At 30.5% G+C, this 24270-nt stretch overlaps 2 protein-coding genes across 2 annotated transcripts; both read right to left on the bottom strand.

The window, feature by feature from the left end:
- Window positions 1–1834: 1834 nt before the first annotated feature.
- LOC129322611 (MLP-like protein 34) lies at window positions 1835–10836 on the bottom strand. Its single transcript, XM_054968902.1, has 8 exons — window positions 10816–10836; window positions 10502–10703; window positions 9788–10116; window positions 8173–8371; window positions 7862–8083; window positions 6821–6848; window positions 3027–3232; window positions 1835–2395 (listed from the first exon to the last, which is right to left on the bottom strand). The coding sequence occupies exons 1-8, from the start codon at window positions 10834–10836 to the stop codon at window positions 2100–2102; spliced, it is 1503 nt and encodes a 500-aa protein (XP_054824877.1). The 3' UTR covers window positions 1835–2099.
- A 7610-nt stretch (window positions 10837–18446) lies between these two features.
- On the bottom strand, window positions 18447–20492 carry LOC129322036 (MLP-like protein 34). Its single transcript, XM_054968065.1, has 2 exons — window positions 20103–20492; window positions 18447–19042 (listed from the first exon to the last, which is right to left on the bottom strand). The coding sequence occupies exons 1-2, from the start codon at window positions 20287–20289 to the stop codon at window positions 18759–18761; spliced, it is 471 nt and encodes a 156-aa protein (XP_054824040.1). The 5' UTR covers window positions 20290–20492; the 3' UTR covers window positions 18447–18758.
- Window positions 20493–24270: the final 3778 nt, after the last annotated feature.

The following is a 24270-nucleotide window of genomic DNA, read 5'->3' as shown; positions in this document are numbered from 1 at the left end:
TCAAGAGAAGCAAAATAGGCTGTTGAATCAATAGAACGAGAGTTTGAAGATTCTCCATGAACAAAATTTTTATCATAACGATGCCAACAATCAGCAACTTCATGCCCAAATTGCACATAGAGTTGACACTCAGGTTTTCCATTATTATTACCATTATTGTTGTTGTTCTACCTTCCACTTCTACCATGACCTCATCCTCCTCTGTTTCCACGATCAGGGCCTCGTGAAAAACCTCTAGTACCATGCCTTGAGGACTGATTTCTAGACTGAAAAGCTAGATTAGCCATATCATTATTAATATCTAAAATAGCAGGATGATGAACACTATCCAAGCGACTTTCATAGGTCAGGAGTTTAGCCTATATCTTAAGCCAAGTGAGTCCATCTTTCTCATTCAATTGAACGACAATAGGTGTGTATTTTGCATCAAGTCCAGCTAAAGTTTGAAGGATTAAATCCTCTCGACTAATTGAATGGCCAGCCAACAATAGTTGATCAGACAGAGTTTTCATTTTATCCAGATACTCATCCATTTTCATCATACCTTTTCGAGTGCATTGAAAATCACCTTTTCGCTAAATAATCTTTGATTTCATTTGTGTGCCAATAAGATCTTGAATGTTGTGCCATATCTGTGCAGAAGTTTTACAATGAAGCATCTGACTTGAATCTCAGAAGCCATGGTGCTAAGCAACTAGCTGAAGTGTATTTGATCTATAGCCAACCAATCTTCATATGCGGGATTGACGATGACATTTTCATCATCAAGAACAAATTATTGGGGACACATCTTTGTTCCTAGCACAAAACCATCAAGTCAATGCCCACGCAAAATAGGAAAAACAAGAGAATACCATATGAGAAAGTTGTTTCGGTCAAGCTTCATTGTGCCAATTTGATTTAGACTATGGAGAAGAGGAACTAATTTGAATTACCAGTCACTATTTGAGTGTTTATATAGCAAAAAGCCAGATTACTATTTCTTTAAAGTTTTTGGCTGCTCATGTTATTCGTGCCTCCAACCTGCTTTTCTATGCTCAAACCAAGCACATTGAAATTGATGCACACTTTGTTCGTGATCAAGTTCTTGCTAAGAAAATCATTGTTCACTATGTCTCCTTTGAGAATCAAATTGCTGACTGCCTCACTAAGGCATTGCCTTCAACACGTTTTCTTGCTCTTTGGGACAAACTCAGTTTGGTTGCCACCCCATCTCGTTTGAGAAGGGGGGGGGGGCTATTAGTGATACTGTTATTTCATAATCCAAGTCGAATAGGCCTAAGTCCAGAAAGCCCAACCATAATTAGGTTTAGGGTTTTGTTATCTTTCTCTTGTACAGCTGCCGCATAGTCATTAGAATATTCTTTCATTCATAAAGCCCAAGCATAATTAGGTTTAGGGTTTTCGTTATCTTTCTCTTGTACAGCTGCCGCATAGTCACTAGAATATTCTTTCATTCATTATATATGTATTCTGTTCAGTATATGTATTCTGTTCAGTTCATAGTCACTGGAATATTCTTTCATTCATTATATATGTATTCTGTTCAGTTAACAAAGTGAAGAGAATACCTTTTATCCAATTCTTTCTAGAATTTCTCAAGTTTTTTTTTTTTTTCATCTTAAGCATAATTTTGATCTCTGTCAAAAAGGGACATCCTCGATCTAGTATAAAAATTTGGATAAAAAATTAGTAAAACGTTAAACTAGTACTATATATCTTGATTAGTTTAATAAAATATTTTATTTATAACCGCGGTTCGACTACAGTTTTATTAGCACTTGATAGGTTCAATAGCTTCTAAATGACATGAAAATGAAAAGAGAGAGAGAAATAAGGCACTCAAAAGTGCAAGCTAGCACACAAACTATTAGATTTCATTAAACATTATTACACAGTAGCAGTACATACATACGGCGTTAACAAGGCAAACCAGAGAGCACAAGTGATTGATGATCGCAATGACCGATTTAATAATCTTCAACAAAGAAGACACTAATGATTGCACATACAGACAGAGATCGTCGTCATCAGCTTTTATTTACCACATACATACATATATTATATATATAGTATGGGAGATGGATATACGGATTTAATTATTTGGTGGCCTGCTGGTCGTCGTCTTGCTGGGCAACGAGGTGAGCGTCGATGTCCTTGCTGACATCAACCGCTAGCTGAAGCAGAGTGTGAGGGTCAGGAGAGTGGTCCTTGAGCTTCTCATATTCCATCACCCAATGAACCACACTTCCTTTCTCCTGAGGCAACACTTGAATTATGATCTTGAAACTCTTGTAGTCTTCCATCAGATCTCCCTCCAACACTTTGAATGTTATCTTGTTGTTCTCTTTGTCTATCGACTCCACCAGCTCCTTCGCTACGCACTTTTTCCCATCTGCATGTTTTCATTTATTCATCAGGATAACACGCAACTCGCACAAGTTGAAGCCATATGCGCCTATATATATTTTATTTAAACTCATCTCATCCCTTGCACCGTGGCGGATTTGAGGTGTCTGTTCTCCCTCTGATGCCCAAAATCCCTGCCTTTTATTTCAGCTAATGATTAGTGAAATTTCATCTGATTCCCCCAAATGAATTAGAGGAGACAGCAGAAAGGACCTCAAATTTCACCCGCGCCATATTACTGATTTCTGAGAAAAACACCAACGTACAGATCTAATATCTCAAGTTACACACACGTATCTACTTGTCTGTCTGCCTTATAGAAGAAAGCCTAATCGTTTTGAAGTAGAAAAACCCTCATATGTGTGTGTGTGTGTGTGTCTTGGATTTCTAGTTTGGTGGGAGACTATAATATCAACACGTACTTCAAATTATAATTCAGAACCGCATACTTTGATCTTTATACACCTGTCAATGTATGGGCTTTCAGTTTTCTCTCTCTTTCTTGCACAAATTTGATGTCGTGAAGCTACACCGTTTAGTTTCTAAGTTATAAAAAGTCAGCGAGACGTGTTTAAGTGATGATCGTATAAATATGATGGAAGATTAAATGCATATACCATGAACATAGTTCCAGAAGATGATGGATCCTTGAGAGCCCCATTCGCCTTCGTGAATCTCAACGCCTTGGATCTTTTCTGGACAAACGTTGGCGATGTGGTGAGTTCTGCTGCAGAAAACATCATGGAACTGCTCTGCCGTCGCCTTGATGTGCACGTCCGTCTCCAGCTTTCCAACTTGATCACGTGCCATCTCTGCCTCTACACTGAAACTTAATTACAGAACAAAAGCTTGCACACAACTCGTCGGTGCAATGAGCCTTTATAAATATAATAAAAGCCTGCGAGGTGACCGAGGTGACCGAGGGCAGGGATGACATTTCCGGCATCAAATATTTTATGAATATAATTATTTGTTATTGTGCGAATTAGTTGAGATCTATATATCTACTCACTCTTGCTTTTGTTCCCCATTAACTTTCTCGTGTTATTAAAATATTGCCAGAATATCTTATTTCCTAGATGTCGAGTTGTAACCTTTTAATCGTGTTGCTATTTCAGCATTCAAAAACCAAAAAACACATCATTCAATTTCAATAGTTCCGGAAATTAATGGTTTACTATTTTACCTTCAATAATTCATCATTATTCAAATTGAGACAGAGCCAACGTCGTGCCATTTGTCTCCTTCATGAAGCCCAGCCGCCTTGGTGGATACTGTCAATGACGTTGGGAAGATGGTGAAGTTGATCCAGGAAGAGCCTAAAGAAGTTGGAAGCCGGCGTCTCAATCTCAATTTCAATCTCCAATTTACCATGCAGTAAGACCATCCTTATCCTACACTCACCTCAACACCATCAAAATATATATGTAACCGAACCGAACAAGTACTACTGGATCTGTCTAACGGGACAGGTGTGCCAAGGTAATGATTCATTCACTGATACTATCAGCGTTCCTTGCCACGAAGCATGCACGTGGAACATAATTTTGTCACTACGTGGCAAACTACTTCTCATTAATAATCAGGTGGCACCATGCACACTCGACAAGTGTCAGCTAGAATATTCTCGTAGCATCCCACTGAACCGAGGCGGATATATACATACGCACAAAAAAAAAAGCTAGTAAAAAGTCTTGTATTCCTCTTTTTAAGGAACGAGAAGGCATGCATAAGAAGATGATGAAGATTCAAACATATTCATCAATGACCAATCCTTAATTACATCACAAAAGCTTTCACATTCTTGACATAAACCTTAAATACACCGATCATAAAAGCATTCAGATTAACTTTTCACGTATGATTACACAGTGAATGAACTCAACAACAGCTCAGATCTTATTCTTTAATAATTCATCACACACTAGATATCTGATCACACAATGCTTATGAACTCAACAGCACAAAACCTTATTCATCAGTTTACTCAATCTTAATTGCAATTTTACTTGTAAATTTGTCTTGATATTTGTAAATCAAGAAATGAGAGTAATCACTAAAAATATTTGGTCCTTAATTATTTGTCTTATTATTTTATTTCTTGATTCATGAAAAATAAGAATGATATTTGTCAGTTATGATACAGATAGATACATATGTATGTGTATGTATATGTAAATGCATGTATTTGTATCTGCATATGTATGGTGTATGCTTAATAATTTACAGGAAAAATAAATCATTGAAAAGGGTTAAGTATAGTTGAGCAGAGAACATGTCCTCTGAAGAGATCTGAGGAAAAAAAACAACAACAAAAAAAAAAAGAAAAAGAAAATGAGGAGTCCAACTTGGATGATTAAATTTGCCGACAAGCTTATCCACATCTGATATATTCGCTGCCAACTTTATTCGTGTCATCAAGGTCATTTGATATCATCCCAAAAAGTTTTTCCCCCAGTGAAAAGGTGCATTGATTTGATATGAAACAATATATATATATATATATATATCTCCTATTCATACAGCTTGAGCAAGTTGTAATGGTCTTCGTATATGAATTTGTACACAAAATTATACATATTTATTAATAATTAATTATTAATTCACATAATCCTTAATGAAGAGATTGAGGGCTTTACGGCCTAAATTGTAATAGAAGTCGTTACAGTTGGTTTGTTTCTAAATTTGATATTGCAACCCCTCTATGTTGCTGCAAAGTAGTTGACATGAGTGTTCTAGATTTCATATATAATTATTTTTTTAATATTAAATTTTTAAAAAAATTAAAAAAAATTATTCTAATTAAAAGTAGAGAGAGGCATATTTAAGTTTATTTCCGCCTCATATCTTCGCTGGCAACATCATCCGTTTATAGCCCGAAGTCTTCCTTAAAAGAAATAAGCATAGATCTGATACTTGTCCATTTTCTTTGAATGTTTTTCCTTCTAATTTTTATTTTTATTAAAAATGATAATTAAGAACCCTATAAAAACATTAATGACAATTAATGTTATTGAATTACTAATAACAGACTATAATTTTTATTTACAATTAAAAAATATGAATAATTAATTAGAAAATCTATTAAACTGTAAACTATAATTTTTTATTATCAATATATAGATAAACTATTTAAAAAATTAAGTAAATATATTTAAAATTATTTATAACATAAGTTAGGAATTTATGAAAGTCGATCATGAGTCTTTGTAGTGTTTAAATTGTGAATCTTAAACCAATCAATATAGATAATTTATTATAAGTAGGGATTATGGTTTGTTATTGAATTTTGTAATTTTTATTAATATTCTCATGAGTTTCTAATTATCATTTTACCTTATTTTTATATCATTATTTTATAGTAAAAAATTTATTCATTGATTTTCTCTTGACGTTGCTTGCGTTAGTTGTCCAAAGTACCCCCCACCAAAAAAAAAAAAAAAATCGAAACAAACAAGAAGCTTAGCTTGTCCACAACTTTTTCAATGGATCGATAAATGACCCGAACCTGTTGTGGTCTGACTCGACCCGGCAACCATATCTTGCCAAATTGGGCTGGGTTGAGCCATAGGCTCAAAATTACTGCCCCGTCTGACTAGTTTTTTATTTATTTTACAGATAAACATTTTGTTAAAAAAATCATTCTAGCATAATAATAATAGAGAAAACATATGTGTAAGTCCTTACAGTTTTATTTAATTTAGTCCTTACACTTTTTCCTTTTAAAAAAACAAAATTAAGAACTTTTATATTTTTATTAAATGAATATATAAATTTAGAATTAATCACATAATTTTTATAACTCAAAATTTATATAATTAGATAATTTTCATTAAAAAATATAATAAAAATATTAATAGTGGATAAAATCAATTTTTTTAAAAGCTAAAAGTTTTAAATTATATTTTTTGTGAACTCCAAGAGTATTTTTATTTTCTTAATTTTCACATTCATGTGTCAATATATATAATATTAAAAAATACAATAAAAATATCAATAGTGGATTAAATCAAAATTTTTTATAAAAGCTAAAAGTATTAAATTATATTTTTGTGAACTCCAAGAGTATTTTTATTTTGTAAAATTTAATAATTCATTATTAATTTTCACATTCATGTGTCAATATATATAATAGATGAATTTATAAGGGTTTAGGACCTAATTTAAAATTGAGTGAAACTATAAGGATTTACAAAGGAAAAAACTTATATATATACTTAGTCATATATATTTAAGGTGCTTGTTTTCAATTAAATCAAAATAATCAAAATATGTCTATCTATTATAAATTATTTATTTTTAGTATTAATATTATTAATATATTAAAATAAACGTATGTTAAGTATATAAGGGCAAGACACCCTTCCCTTAATAATATCCCTGTAACATTTAATATTGTTGAAGAACATACCTCCTCGAGTCATCAAGATGAGGAAAATCTGCACAACTCGAATTGCGGAGCATTGAATAAATCCATGTGAAATAAATTTATAAACGTTTCTTTCACTCTTGAACATGTGAAGCCATTGATTTGTCTTCACTCTCTTTATTTTAATTTAAAATGTTTAAATTAAATTTAGATGGTCTAACTAATTTTTTATTTTAGCATTTTAACGAAAGAGGGGGAAAAAAAAAGAAAAAAGAAAACAATGGAGAGAATTCTCATTAGCGCCCCATGAGAAGACCTGACCTTGCAAGTGAAATTTAAAATCAAAAGAACTCCTGAATAATGAATGTTCACATTCCTTCTTTACCTTCAAGATATTTTTTTATAAGACACTTTCAATTACCACCAGAATCAAAGAGATGTTTAAATTCATTAAGCCTATTAAAAATAAAAATAAAATCTTTAATTTTATCCTTATTGAAATCCAGAGTGTAACTCAGAAAAAAATAGGCAAACATCTTTTCGAAAAGAAAAAAGAAAAGGGAAGAAAACCAACATTAATTGGACACTATGGAAAAATGCAATAATTATTCAATATATTACCATATAAAAAGTACCAAACGTTCACCTTTGAAGTAGCCTCTAATCCTTATTACAAATTACATTTTAATTTAGAAGAGATAGTGTTCCTTATTAAAAGGGATCAAGTTGATGAGCTATTAATTAAAATTTTCAAATATTAACCCAATGAGAGAGCATTAAATATAAATTTAAAATTTTTTATTTAAATGCAATTAAAATTAGAAATTATTCTTAAAGACGTTAATTACAATAGAGATTATAGGGAATATTATGAAATGAAAAGAAGGGAATATATGTATCAGATAAAATACATGTATAAGAAAAAAGCAAAAAAAAAAAAAAAAGATAGCATCATGTATGCTCACATACAGCAACCTTATTGGGAAGTTACGTTGAAGAAGTATACATTTCAGTTTGTTTATTATGGCTTGAGAAGATGTCGATCGGCATCTTGAGTGACGCTGATTGCCAAGTCCAAGTAACCTGTAGGATCTGGGACTCCCTCATGGAGCTTCTCATAATCATAACTCCACTTAGCAATGGCGCCACCACGAGAAGCTTCTTTGTCAGACACCTTGAGTGTTATCTTAAAACTCTTGTACAGCTCCTTAACATCTCCTTCGAAGAACTCGAATCTTATCCACTTGTTCTCTTCATCAATCGCCTCAATCCTCTCCTTACACGCCACCACCTTACCATCTGTCTCTTTCCGCATTTAGACAAACACACCCAACAATAGTCTCATCATTAAAAATAGGATAATAATAATTAAATAGAAATGATTATGTTATTACCAACAGTGTAAGTCCGTCGCTTGACACAGCCAACGTCGTGCCAGTAGTCTCCTTCATGAAGCTCGCCTTGGTGGATACTGTCAATGACGTTGGGAAGATGGTGAAGTTGGTCCAGGAAGAGCCTAAAGAACTTGGAAGCCGGCGTCTCGATCTCAATTTCAATCTCCAATTTACCAGTAAGACCCATCCTTAGCCTACACTCACCTCAACATCAGCAAAATTTACATGTAACCGAACAAGTACTACTGGATCTGTCTTACGGGACAGGTGTTCTATGGGAATGATTCATTCACTGATACTATCAGTGTTCCTTGCCACGAAGCATGCAAGTGGAACATAATTTCGTCACTACGTGGCAAATTGCTTCTCGTTAATAATCAGGTGGCACCATCCACACTCGACTAGTGTCAGCTAGAATATTCTCTTATAGTATCCCACTGAACTGAGGCGGATATATACGTGTGCGCAAAAATTTAAAAAAAAAAATCTAGTAAAAACTCTTGTACATTTCAATGTTTTAAGATTTCAGTCAAAATCATTTATATATATACCATATAAAAAGTGTATGTGGATATAAGATGATATTAAAAATCTTGCATTGGATAAATGTGAGCTGAATAATTAATACTCCCTGTTAAAAAATGTAAGGCATTTTTAATCGAATCTCACTTCTCAATAAAACAGTTACCTACTTTTAAATTAACCCTATCTTTTATATTTATTCCTACTAAATACCCTAGAATGAAATAAAGTCATTTATCAGTAGGGACACTTTTGAAAAAAAAAGATAATGATTACACCTCAAAAGACAAAAAATGCCTTATATTTTTAAACATCTAACTCTTAAAAAAATGCCTTACATTTTTTAACAGAGGGAATATATAATAAAAAGAAACTATTCATAATAAACTTGCATTTTAAAATTTTGAGTTAAGATATGATATCATTCTATTAATTTTCGTGCATTTATTCTCTTTTCCATTTTTAGGCATCGCTCCCCATTTTTGACTAGTATTATCATATAATGTGATGTATTTTGTTGTCCCAAAAGAAAAAAATGTGATGTCTTTTTACTTTTCTTCGTCCATTCATATTTTCTCTCAAGGCCGGTTGCTCTCCATAATATTTAACATATATCCTTACCCTAAAGCCTATTTCTACAAGAAAGGGGAAAGAGAAATTATGTACTTAAATATTTATATTTTATGCTAAATATTTTACGGAAGATGTTATATAACAATGTAAAAAATGAAAATCTCGTTTGTCTTCCACTCTCAATTAGTCCAATCGGTAGATTTAAAGCGGAATAATAGTTAACTTCCAGTGATTAAATAAATAATCAAAAGATTAAGGTAAGCATACGAAGAAGATGAAGATTCAAACAATATTCATCAAAGACCAACGTTTTTATTAAATCATAAAAGCTTTCACATTCTTGGCATAAACGTTAAACACACCGATCATAAAAGCATTCAAATTAACTTTTCACATATAATTACAGTGAATGAACGTAACTCAACAACAGCACACATCTTATTCTTTAATAATTCATCACACACTAGACATCTGATCACACAATGCGCATGTATGAACTCAACAGCACAAAACCTTATTCATTAGTTTGCTCATTCCTCGCACTTTGGATTTTCACTTGCTGATCCAATTCATTTGCCATGTGAACTGAGAAGATAAGCATCAACATCTTTTGTAAGGAGGTTACAAAGTCGACATGGCCTTTTGGATCTGGGATTCCGTCATGGATCTTCTCATAGGAGAAGCTCCACTTTGCAACAGCACCACCTCCTTCCTTGTCAGTAGCTTTTATTATGAACTTGAAACTCTTGTATTGATCCTTAATGTCTCCTTCGGAGAAGTCCACGTTCAGTGATTTGCTCTCTTCATCAATCGCTTCAATTTTCTCCTTACATGTCACCACCTTACCGTCTGTTTGTTTCCATTTGTATAAATTAAATGTAAATGCCAAAAAACAATTCGGCAAATGCACAATAAAGAATGGGATTGAGTTATCTTCGTTTTCATAATTTCAACTTGACCTACAAATATTTCTAACGCTATTATAACAAAAAAAAAATCAACGGAAGCGTTTCAAAAGTGCTTTGTAACATATGGGAGAGCTTAGTAAGCATTCCAGTAGGGTAGATCTATGAGAGTGCTTATGTTAGGTAGCGTCCCGCTGGTTCTACCTTGAAGTTTAGGATTATTTTTTTTTTTTTGTTTTACAAAATCGCTTTGATAAGAGCACTCCTGTAAACCTTTTTTTTATTCTAGGGTGTAAACAGTTCGTGAAAACGAATTTATAGAATCTTACCAACAGTATAAGACCATTGCTTCACAGATCCAATGGCGTGCCAGTCATCTCCTTGATGAAGCTCACCTACATGGACACTGCCAGTGGCGTTTGGAAGATTGTGTAGTTGCTTAGTGAAGAAGTTGAAGAACTCAATAGCAGGTGACTGGATCTCAATTTCAACCTCCAAATTGCCAGTAAGAGCCATCGCTTCAATGACACTCTGATCTCAAAATCAAAATATACAAGTAATATGTGAAGTGGTGGATCTATATATCAAATGCTAGCTTCATGTCCTTACACACACACAATCCATGCTTGTAGTGGATTCAAACCTTCAAATAAATTTCCTTCATTATTTCTGTTTGGGACCCAATATTATCTGGCGATAGCGACGCGGTGCATGTTTTTCAGAACCTAATCTTCCAGTGCCAATAATATTTGTCTTTAGTGGAAATCATACATCACTTTCACTGTGAGAGAGATAATTATTTTCGAGGGTCATACATCAAATTTATTTAAATATCAAAAGTTGCGGCTAAAATATCGTCATAAAATTATTAGTTGCAGTTCATGACTGTGGATTAAAATATTATTGCCAGATCGACTCAAGATTTTAGTAAGAGAGTACTTGGGAGATGCAGCACAAGACAAATGTCATGATTATATCCACTGTTTCAAGCAATAATATTTTAATCAATCTTAATATTTTTGAAGAAATATAATATTTCACTCAACATGTGAATGCAATAAAAATATAACTTTTTGTCTCCGATCCTATATGTAGCGAGTTATAGTTGAAAATTTTGTTTTGACCCTATAAATATAAGATATGGTCCTCATTTGTCTCTCACAATTACTCATTCTAATTTTTATTATAAGCCACATTCTATAAAAAAATTATGGTACTTAATATAAAATACTTGATGGGATATTAATTACATTTTTCTAATATTACTTCCAGTTAAATTCATTAACTATGATCGAAAATGTAATGTAAATTTAAATTTTTTATTTAAATATGGATAAAATAGGAAGTTTATTTTTTCAAATAAAGTTAATAATTACTTAATCACCTTTCTTTAGTTTCAGTAAGCTAAGGTGATTAGAGGTGTCTTATAATAGGAATTGGAAGGAGGACTATTCTTCTCTGAAAGTTCCTCTATTTATTACTGATTGCAATCAATAGATGTAGTTTTCAATGTACAATATAATTAAAATTAGAAATATTAAAAAAAAACAAACACATTTTTTACAAATAATTAACAAAACTAATTTTTTTAAGTTAAGGTCTAATTTTATTTCTGTACTTATTTTTAAGTAGTGCTGAGCACCCTGAACTCTTAAATGAAACAAATTTATCTTTGAATTATTTTTTAGAGAAGCAAAATTGCCTTTCTGTTAATGTGCCGTTAGTTCTCCTATTAAATATACAGATTTTTATTTATAAGTCAGCTCATTAAAATATAGAATAAAAAAATTCTCTCTCTCTATCCTATAAGTACTAAAGAGAGATTATATATATTTTCCTCAATATTTGATGACGAGCACACGAATCATAGCCTTAGAGCCATTGATTATTTCCATTCATCGGTAAATATTTTACACCAACGAACACAACTGATGATCACTTCCTTACTCATCCCACTCTCAAGTCTCACCCTCACACGTTCTCTTCCCTGGTTTTTACCTTTGAGAATCGAACGACTAATGAAGTCAAGAATGGAATTTCTAAATCCTGCCTTTTTTTATTTTCTTTTCATCATCTTCTTTTGTTGCTTTTCTTAATAAATATTGAATCTTACAACATTTATTTATAAGAATATGTTGCATAATTATACCATAGGAAGATTACATACAAGTCCTACTCATCCTAATTAATTACTTTCAAGTCTATTGACAATTAAGCTTAAGAGCATTTTCCTAAACTCAGTTGTCAATGAACCTGAGATTAATTAATTGTGTTGAGTGGGGCCGTAAAATAATTCTTCCTTATATTTTTCTGACTTTTTTGTTTAGATATGCTATAGTGCTATACTTTACGTATTTTTTCAATTTTTTATCTCCGAAATGCTTTGTGTTATTTTATTTTGCAATAATCGTTTAATGGTTTTCTTTCCTTTAGTTCATATTTGATTTCTCTATGGTTGTAATTGGATTTTGATTTTGGTAGCTATTTTGTTTATTTTATTAATTAGATCCAGTTCTCTTGATTGATAGTTGTTTAGAGTTGTTTTTTCTTTTTTATTATTTTGTAATCCTATTTTTATTTTTAATTATTGGTTTCTGCCCTGAGTATCAGTTTTATTTTATTTTTGTTTTTTCATATATATCTATTTGATTTTGGTTCTGTGACAAAATTCGAAAACATCACGGGAACTTACGTGGATTAATAACATTAATAAAAAATAATTTTAAAAAACACTGTAGATAAACTGTTCATCAACCGTGATCGACAGATTTTATAATATAAGGAGATTACTCCCTCTACTTCCTTTTATTGGCACTTTCTAGAAAAATTTCTTAATCCTTAATATAAGAAACTTTGTGGAGGTATTAATGATATTTTTTTTCCAATACTATCTCCTTGTAAATTCATTCACTATGAAAGTGAATGTAATATAAATTTAAATTATTTTCATTTAAATAGAGGTGAAATTTGAAAGGTTATTCTATTTTCAAATAAAATTTATAATTTAACCTCTTTTTGGTTCCAGTGAGATAGTTAAAGTGTCTTATAATAGGAACCAAAAAGAGTATATTGGAGTTTAGGGTTAATTATTAATTGGCTTCAATCTCGTACATAATCAAGAAAAAAACCAACTTAAACCTTATGATGAAACAATTATTTTTGCTTATATATATATATGAGATCAAGAGAGGTAGAGGAAGGCCTAAGAGAACACTCTTGGAAGTTGTTGAACGTGATCTCTTAATTAATAATATTTCTAAAAGCTTAATAAATGATAGAGCACAATGGCGTCTTGCAATCCATGTAGCCGACCCCACCTAGTGGGATAAAGGCTTGTTGTTGTTGTTGTATATATATATGAGATCAAAAAGATTAAGTATGAAAAGACTAATATAATATTTCTTCCATATCAAAATATAGGGTATTAGTAAATAATTCATTCTTAAAAATGAATTAAAGAAGAGAACTTGCCTCACAAAGAAACATACAAGAGTCTGTCATTTAGACAGGTTGAGTTTATTTGGACTGAATTTGGTTCAAGTTGAACTTATTCAGAATAGTCTTAATAAACCTAAACTTAAGAAAAATTTAGTCAAGCTTGACCCTAATACTCTCTTGAGCTTTGGACTTATTCTAAACAGTCTAAATATCTGCATTGTCAATTTTTATTTGTACTTTTTAAAAAATTCAATTTTTACTTTCAAATTAATTATTTTTTATTATAAAATATATTGCTTGCAAAACTTAAAAAAGTAGAGGACTCAAATTATTTAAAAAGTGTGGGTCTTAAAGTTTAAAAATCAAGATTAAAATACATTTAAATATTATTTTAAGATATTTTATAGATAAAAATAATACAAATATAATAATATTAATGTTTTCAATTTTTTTAATAGAATATCTATCATAATGAACTCAATTATATGGTCTGATTGTATAAAATGAACTAAGAGTTAAAAGATAATTAATATTTAATATATTTTATATTTTGTTTAAAAAATTAAAGTGGTATTTAGGCTAAGCTTAAACCCGATTGGGATTCGGGCATGGCTCAAACATTAAAGATATAAATTTTGTAAAGCTAGGTCTTGAATTTGTTGGTACTTATTCCAATTGGCTTGTTGGACTTGACTTGAGTTATTGGCTCCAAGATATAATTGGATATATTACTAATTCCCTTGTGTGAATTAAAATCTAAGACAAATTATCAACAACAATTGGGCCCAACGGAAGGAATAAGTCCTTCACAATGTGGTAAACTAATGTTCAAATCCTCATTAAAAAAAGTGTCTATATTTAGTATCCAACTGTTCCAAATAACATATGGTGTAGATCTACATAATCTTTATCAAAAAAAAGATCTACTTAATTTTTTAATATATAAAATTTAGAAAGAAAGAAAAAAAATAGTTATTGTTCGTCTCATGGTAGATCTATAGTAGGATGTGTAAAAGCATCTAGTTGGGGGTGAATTGAGCTTAACAAAATATTGACAAAAATTGCATAATAAAATATATATGTTAGGAATAATGTCACCAAAAATTTTGAGAGAGAGAGAGAGAGAAGCTAGCATGAGAATTTATCCTAGTTTAACTCCAATCATTTGAACTTATGTTTAGTCCTCAAGTCACACTTGATATTTTTTTTATTCTACCAAAATTAATACGGGCTCCTAGTTGCCACAATACAACCTCAAATTTCACAATACAACTCACTTTGCAAAATAATAATATAATCCTCTCAATCTCTTCAAGCTTAAGTCATCTATTTCAAGGTTATAAGATAAAGATAAACAGAATATGTTCAAGAATAAACAATTATTGTCAATAACTCTCTTTAAGAGTGAATTTACAATCAATAACGATAAGATACAATAAATATAATAATAGAAGGTTGGTTGAATATTGAATGTGCAGGTTCATGCAATAACTGTACTTTTTTTGTCTTTATAAATGTGTCTATTTACAGTTGGAGTCGATTAATGATCCATTAAACACATTTAATTAGTTGTTAGTATCATCTTGCTCTTTTCTTTTGAGCTACTGTGAAAGTATGGCAGTGGCATGGTGCTTTTCAGCAGAATTTTGCACTCATGGTAAGTAAAAAAGTAATGGCTATGTGTATTTATTGCTTTGACAAAAGGTAGGTAGATGAATACTGATAGAGATAAATGCAATATGGATAGAAAGAAGATATTAATAATTGAAAGGTATTTGATTCTACTGAAGATTGTGTTTAGAAAGCTTCTAGATGAATAAAGGGACTGACACAACTCATAGAAGGTGAAAGGAATGAGAAGCTAGTTTGACTCCAATCTCACAAGATTTGGAATGAAAAATAGAGCTAAAATCTTCATGATAGTATCGGTAGAACCTTAGGAATACAAGTATTGTCAAGAACATTAAAGACAATGAAAGCCCAAAGCAGCATGGGTAGAGTTTGAGTAGTACCGGGAGAGTTTTACATAAAAGACGTTAACTCAAAAGACCTTATGTACTGGTATTGAATGAGTAGCGTGGGTAGAAGAAATAGTACTAGTCAAAGGCTAAAAGTACCAGTACTGAGGCAAGAATAGAATAAAATGAACTAGTACTAGTAAGGACCAAGTTTTTAGGAAATTGACACTAAGTACTGATATAACGATGCTTGTACCGGTATTGTCATACCCTTAAACTAGAAATAGATCAAGTCTCTCATGCTGGTATAAATATTTTAATACCCAAACACTTGTGAACAAATGAAGCTCTATACTCAGTGAAAGGTTTTTTAAAAATAAATGGAATTAAGGAATATGCCGAGCTAAACCTCATAAGGATCTTTGGTTGTATTAAATGCACAAACCAAAGAGTTTTCGCGAATAAAAGGCTTAGAAACTTTTAAGAGTTCATACTAATACGGGTAGAGCTTATAACTTAGAGAAATTATCAGAGATAAACACTCATAGCTCATTTATACCTTAATTATCAATTCCTCAAGCATAAAATAATTTGTTGTCATATATGGGGGGGAGAGAGACAGAACAAATATGAAGAATAATTTGTTATCCCAAACAACGTTATTCCCGCTTAAACTAAATAGAAAATTATAAATAGGTCTCAATAAGAAACTTACTTATAAATAAATCTCATAGATTTGTAAAAATACTCTTAAGTTATATAGAACTCGATTATAATTAATTTATCAAGTAAAATGAAACAGATGCCCTTAAACTCGCACTCCTTTAATTGGAGCTGACTGGTGCTGACTGATGATTGGCAGCTATTGACCATTTTAAAACTTTAGGAAAATGTAATTATAAGGAATTGGATTAATAAAAATTAAACTTAAGGGAGCAAAATCAATAATTAAAACAAATGTGAGAAATATGAAAATTTCATTATTATTATTTTTTTGATAATGAAGACAACCACTACAACCAATTTAGAATACATTTGCAGCAAACATCTTATATATATATATATATATATATATAATATTTCTAATACTTCCTTTGGTTCTATTCATAAGGACAGAGAGAGAATATTTTTTTAGTTCTATTTATAAGTCATAACAATAAATTTTTATTATAAATTTTTTCTTTCAATTAACCTCTATTAAATGTTGGAGATAGAAAATATATTATTAAAATACATATATTTAATAAGTAAAGTTGAGAATATATTAAATTTTTAGATAGAATGAATGGGTTTTAAAATTTTTCTTAATTTTGGTGAAACATATTAAAAGTAATTTATAAATAAGATAGGAAATATCTAGTAATACTAATATGACATTTCAGCAGCCATGGCAACATGTTTTATATTCCTTCATGATTCAAAAATTATCCAGGCACCACACACAACTTTAGGACTCTGCAAAAATCCAATTGTATAGTACAACCCTATGTAACTTCACAGAACCCAGCCTAGCTCAGCCTGGAAAAAAATTGGCCCAATGCAAAAACTATAAGACTGCAACCAGACCAACAGTTCTATTTGGACTAGACTAAACAAGAGATTAAACTATCAGATCACTTTGTCCATTGGTTTGGAAAGAGAATTTTTTTTTCCACATAGTTAAGTGTTGAACGCTATCATTCAACAAGACGTTTTCATTCACTTCAAGACCTGGCCTCTCCCTACATTCACTTTAGAGACTATAAATAAGTTCTCTCTGCTTAATGTTGTTGGAGATTGTTTTGAATTTATAATTAAGTTTTAATGTTTTATCTAATTATAAGTATTTTTTTTTGTTTTAATTGAGTTTATTTCATTGAATTGTTTCCTTCCATAAAGAAAAAGAAAAAAGAAATAAGTAAATTAAGGTTTTGAACAGCACCTACACAGTTTTTTAGTTTTATAGATCAAGTTTGATATCGCCCAACCTTGGATTATTTTTAGGCCAAACCAAACCATAGGCTACCTAAGTCAACCCATTCATGAAATAGACTAAACTTCGAATTAGGCTCTCTGGCTTAGTCTATCTGTTATGCAGCACTATTACATATATTCATTGCTAATGGAACTCAAATTAAAATTCACCACTGAGATTGTGTTCGGTATAGATATAGATAATAAGAGGTTTAAGAAAAGGGGAGTGTGAGTGATAAATTTCCCTTCATGTGTATTTGATAGGCCATTATAATTCTTTTATTGGGAAGCTCCCCCACATAAGGATTAGCCTTCCGCAAGATATATCGCTAAGGAAATATTTACTTCCTTTAAAATTTTCAAGAACAAAAATGATCATACTTATTTGTAGTTTAATACTAATTATTTCTGTTTTTTTAAATAAAAGGCATTTGTGTCATTTACTTATTTTGATAAATTTTATGTTCAAATATTTCTATTATTTTTTCATACAAAATATGCAAATTGGTTTTTTTATGAAGACCCATTTTCCTTTTTCATTGCAATTTCCATTAGTCTTTTACTCATTCTCATAAAAATCATTTCATTATACTTAATACCAAACATATTGACTCTTAGGAAGCATGATCGCTGCTTTGTGAAGGCAACGCATGCATTATTAAACGAATGTTAGTTGTGCCTCGCCTAGGTTACATGATAGCATCCCCTAATAGCTTTGCCAAACATGACTTAAACCCAATAGCTATACAGGCATTAGATATGGTTTTATTTCTAATTCCATATGTAGTGCATGTTTGGCTATCAGTTAAACAAAATATCGTTTCAAAAACTGATTTTTTAAAATTCAGTTTTGCAAAAGCAATTTTCGGACGTAAGGCTTAATAATTATTCAAAGGATAAAGATTCAAAGGCTCAAAGCTACATATTCATCTCAAGGCCAACCCATAAGTACCTCATAGTAAAAGCATATTAATTCACATAATTTCAACACACACACACACATGCATGCATGCCTAAAATTGATGCATGAATCATAAAAGCATTCAAACACAATTTTGACACAGACGATTCCACAGTGCTGCATGATGAACTCAACAGCACAGGCCTTATTCTTTACTTCATTACACACAGTACTTTCGACATCGGATTACACCACAATCCATAGCTTATTCTTTAATTTAGTTTACTCATTAATCTCACACGTACTTTGGATCCATGTTTTACTTGTTCTAGTTTACTACTTTCCCTTTTGTGCACTGAGAAGATAAGCATCAATATCTTTTGCCATGGATTTTGCCAAGTCCAAGTAGCCTTTTGGATCTGAGATTCCGTCATGGATCTTCTCGTAAAAGAAGCTAAACTTTGCAATAGCACCACCTCCTTCCTTGTCGGTGGCTTTCACTATGATCTTGAAACTCTTGTGTTGCTCCTTAACATCTCCTTCGAAGAAGTCCACTTTCATTGATTTGTTCTCTTCATCAATCTCTTCAATTCTCTCCTTGCATGTCACCACCTTTCCATCTTTTAATTTGTTCTCATTACACAAGTAAATCAGTGTCAACAACAATTTACCCTTGATCCAATTGTTAGATTTTAAGCAGAATAGAACTATAGAAGTTTCCAATGATATATTTAATACATTAATTATCAAAATTACTAACCAACCATGATCAACTAGCAATTGCATGCAGAAAATTACCAAAACCTATATTTAAAGCGCTCTATGTAAAAAGTTACTGTTTCCAAACCCCTAGTCCCTGTAGTTTTGTGATCTTTTGTAGGTTATATGATATATTTCATTGTTATCTAGTCGTTTTCTCAATTTTGCTTTTGTTATGATATTCAAGTCTATCTTGATTGGATGAAGGAATTAAGTCTCATATAAAATTAGGCTTAAAATATAATATGTACTTCCTCTGTTCTAATTTATAAGGTGTTTATTTTTTTTTACAAAATTGTATATACCAATAAAATTCATTAAATATAATTTAAAATCTTAATTTTAAACCCTTCAGTAATAAGAGAGAGGGAAAGAAATTTATTTAAGAAGAAAAATAATGAAAGTAATATTAGAATGATTATCAATAATACAACCTTATTTTTTTTAAAACGTCTTAGGATACTAATTAAATCACCTCAAAATAATTCTCTTAGATATAAAATGGGATGGGGGGAGTGTGTGTATAATTGTGAAAGGACCATAAATATGAGTTTTGAAATTTTGATCATTTAAGATGCGGTGTCCTTGTTGCCTTTGTTTTTATTTTCATTTTCGGGCAATATCTTCCTAACAGCTCTACCGTGCTGTTCTTCCTTTGCTACTTGTACTGTGACTCTTTGTTTCAATGAATTTTCTTCTTTGGCCATCAAAACAAGCATGACACTTTAAAGCATGTGCCTCTCAAGTAAAATCTTAATCAGGAGAATATTTTTCAATCAAACTGATTTGGTACTTTCAACTATATTTACCCATCAGATTTATCAGTTAACACCGATCATAACTTAAAAGAAGAAATATATGCAAATCGAAGGACGAGAATTGTTATCACCATTTCCTTAAAGTTAAAATAAAGAACCTTACCGACAGTATAAGACCATTTCTTCACAGATCCAAGGGCGTGCCAATCGTCTCCTTGATGAAGCTCGCCTGAATGAACGCTGCCAGTGGCGTTAGGAAGATTGTGAAGTTGCTTAGTGAAGAAGTTGAAGAACTCAATGGCTGGTGACTGGATCTCAATTTCAACCTCCAAGTTACCAGTAAGAGCCATAGCTTCAAAGATACACTAATCTTAAAATCAAATCAAAATAGATGATTTGTATGAAGTTGTAAATCTATCAAAATGGGACTTGTGTGAGAAGAGATCGCTCGCTTCATTGCCTTATATAGACAATCCATGGTACGTACTTCATGATCGGTTGGGACCCAAATTACTAGTAAGAGCCATATAGCTTCAATCATACACACCTCAAAATCAAAATATACAAGTAATTTGTGAAGAAGTAGTGGATCTATACGTCAAATCCTAGCTTCGTTGACCCTACACACAATCCAAGCTAGTACTGGATTCACAACTTCTTCAAATAATTTTCCTTAATTATTTCTGTCTGGACCCAATATTATCTGGCGATAGCGACCCAGTTGCATATTTTTCAAAGCCTAATCTCCTAATACCAATGGCATTTGTCTTTAGTGGAAATCATATATCACTTTCACCGTAAGAGAAATAATTATTTTCCAGTGTCATAGATCATGTTTATTTAACTATCAGTAAGTCTCGATTAAAATATTATCATAAAAGTATTAGTCGCAGTTAATGACTGTGGATTAAAATATTATTGCAAGGACGCAAGATTTTAAGAGAGGAGTAATTAATTAAGGAGTTACAGTACAACAGACAAATGTTATGTTTATGTCCTTTGTTTCAAGGACTTCCTTTTAATGTTTTTGAAGAAAATATAATATTTCACTCAACATGTGTATATATGCAATAAAAATATAAGTTTGTATTTTTATTATTAATGATGATGATGATGTCTCTGATCCTAAATGCATCGAGTTAATTAGTTGAAAATTTTGTTTTCATCCTATAAAATATCATCCTCATTTGTCTCCCACAATTACTCTTTTCAGTACTTATTATAAAACACATTTTACAATAAATTAATATTTCTTAAAAAGGTATTAATTACATTTTTCTAATATTACTTCTATTTAAATTTATTAACCATGAAGGAGAGAATGTAATAGATAAAATTGGAAGTTTGTTTTTCCAGACAAAATTAATTACTTAATCACCTCTCCTTAATAATCAAAATGCTTTGGTAAGAGGTTATGCCAATATATATAATTATGTTATTACGCTGAATGTGTTGTATAGCCCATTTTAATTCCAAATCAAAATTATGAATTTATGAATGTTTTTTTACTTATATACCTTTTTTTCAGTCTAATTTTACTTGGTGTATAGGAATTTCCTTCTTTTTCCCGACATCAACTCCCACTTAATTTCCTACCATTTTTTACGAAATATTTGAGATTCTTCTAATGCAAAATATGTGATATTGTTGCTGTTTAGTCACGACACGACCATTGTCAATTCTGTCCTCGACATTTATGTGAAAGCAAAACTTCGCAAAAGCACTGAGATTCGATTGCATTAACGTCGTACCTTCGTTTTTTTTTTTTTTCCCTAGACACATCTTTTGTTGTCTCTATGTTATAACCATTTTTTTTTAGCATTTAAACCTTGTAAATTTGAGAATTCGTGAATTTTATCAAGTTTTCTTTTTTAAAATAAAAAAATTTATGTTTTTCAATGAAATAAAATAAATCATTTTTATCAAATCATTTTTTTATGTACAAATCAAGTTCTAAAATAATATTTCAAAAGCCCAAATTGTTATCATCTGTGTCACACTCATTTGTTAATTATCTTACATTTTTAATGAACCTACATCCATTTAACTACCGTCCTTGGTTTGTGCTTATGTAGATAAGCTGAACTTATATTATGGATCAGAAGAGTATACATGCATCATAAAACTCATCCACTTGTGAAACGCTGAATTAATTCATGCATTTCTAGAACTTCGGAAACAGTAAAAAATTAATCATTCAAACATAGACAATTTCTTCCTTTGAACACGTGTCAAGAAACCATTTTCCAGATCTCAATATCAAAATTGATCATCAATAATTGCATAATCTTTTTTGTCCAAAAAAGTTAATTTCGTAACAAGGATACGTGGTTACAAATTTAAATCGACATGAGTAATTGGAAATCTTGTTTTAAGTGATTATAGTCAAGAAAATTTGATTCTCAATTCTTTATACACATAGAAAATATAGTCTAAGAAAATTTTACATTCCAACTTTTATAAAAAAAAAAAAGTGATTAAAGTCTTTGTTATTACCAGGGACGTACCTAAGTTGGGGCTGCCCCACATGCTAGGAAAAAATTGGTATATTATAACATTACTCACATAAATTTATTTGCTCTCCTTAAAAATTTTCACTTGCCCTCATTAAAAAAAGAAAAAATCACTTGTCCAGTTGAAAAATTTCACCTATCCCAATAAAAAATCTTATCATTGTGTTAGAAGCTAAAAGGATAAAATCTTATCATTGTGTTAAAACCTTAAATAGCAATTCATAATGGATAAGTAATAGTTTAGAAAAAATATTTTTATCAAAAAATATCACAAAAAAATTATCTTCAATGCAAAAGAGATATATAGATTATATTTAGTAGAAATAAAAAATGATTCTAACAAATAGAAAAGGTAATTAAAATTTAAATACAATTTTTATTGTATTATAATTTTATATATTTTTTATTTTTAGTAATTAATCTTATTATATTACATATTTAATCTATTTTAATAAATACTTAAATTAAAAATATTAATATTTATTTTTGGTGTAAATTATGCCCCCACCCACCGACTATTTTTCCGCCACTGGTTATTACTAGAGGCTATCCTTAAAAAAATTATAGCTAGTTAACACACACCCCCACACACACAATTCTTAGTAGATCACAATATATAAGACATTGATAATTACTTTTTGATTCTCAAAAAAATTAGATAAAATATTAATCTTTTAAATTTTTTATATCTTTTTAATTATATCCTTATCAAATATCCTATATAAATTCTTTAATAATGATCATTAACATTTCATTACATCATTATTTTAAAAAAAGTAATAAATAAAGAACGAGTATAGTTGAAAAATTATAAAAACTGATTTATTTTGTTCTATATTTAGTTTTCCTCCCAGGTTGTTTTGTAATAATTTAGCCTAAAGACATTTTTCCTGTACATTATGTTTCTTAACTTTGTCTTCATATTAAAAAAAAAAAACTATCTAATGCACTACATTTATTATCAAATAAGACTTAAAAAATATTATATATTATGATTGGGGAGAAGTATACAGTAATTAGTAACATAAAAGGATAAGAATGATAATATATATTTGAGCACGCACGAAAAATGTGGGTATCTTGTCAAGGATGATGATTTAAAAATTTACTAATTTTTATTTTAGTAATCTGATAATGTTTTAAAATATTTCAAATGAATCATCGTTTACAATTAGGTGTGATGGGATTCCCTCATTGACGTTCTCAGGATCATAATAACTCATAAGTCCATATATATATATATATATATATATATTGCTGGCGTGTTAATCCAAAACTTTCGATAGCAAGGAAAAAGTATAGTAATGAAGATGAATAATGACATTTGGAGACATGCCAAAAATATGTGGACGTACGTCTTATCAACTTACGGATGGCGATTTAAATTTATTTATTTTTTTTATTTTAATAACAATTTGTTGATGTAAATAAAATTGTCTATACTTTGCTGCCAAAATGTCTAAAGCAGAGGAGATTACCACAAAACTAAATTAATGAATATGAAAATTTGCACTCACCTATAAGAATTCCCACTATGCTGTTGAACTGTTATCAAGTATCTAATCTTCTATAATTTTTTATTACTATATCAATTTTGAGAATATTAAAATAAATCTCATAACATGAATTACATCAATATAAAGTTACTGTAAGTCACTCTAATACAATGTATCTCGCTTGTTTTTCTAATTCTATGCTACCAATGGAAGATTCACTTCATAAAATATACAATAAAAATGACAGCAAAAGAAAAAATATACTGATTCTTGTGAAATAAAATCTGAAAGAAAATATCAATTAATGAGAGAGAGAACCAGA

This window comes from Prosopis cineraria, unplaced genomic scaffold (assembly GCF_029017545.1).
Source record: "Prosopis cineraria cultivar Desert tree isolate PC_DT_omini unplaced genomic scaffold, ASM2901754v1 PC10, whole genome shotgun sequence".
Taxonomy (NCBI): Eukaryota; Viridiplantae; Streptophyta; class Magnoliopsida; order Fabales; family Fabaceae; genus Prosopis; species Prosopis cineraria.
The sequence above is the reverse complement of the archived record's forward strand: the minus strand, read 5'-3'. Positions and strand labels throughout refer to the sequence as shown.

Coding starts and splice junctions, on each gene's coding strand:
- LOC129322611 (XM_054968902.1), bottom strand. CDS start 10,836: ATGAAGGAAATTTATTTGAAG. Junction 10,117..10,501: donor GCAATGGTCTTATACTGTTG/GTAAGATTCTAT, acceptor GGAAACAAACAG/ACGGTAAGGTGGTGACATGT. Junction 6,849..7,861: donor GGGAGTCCCAGATCCTACAG/GTTACTTGGACT, acceptor CGAGTTGTGCAG/ATTTTCCTCATCTTGATGAC.
- LOC129322036 (XM_054968065.1), bottom strand. CDS start 20,289: ATGGCTCTTACTGGTAACTTGGAGGTTGAAATTGAGATCCAGTCACCA. Junction 19,043..20,102: donor GAAATGGTCTTATACTGTCG/GTAAGGTTCTTT, acceptor ACAAATTAAAAG/ATGGAAAGGTGGTGACATGC.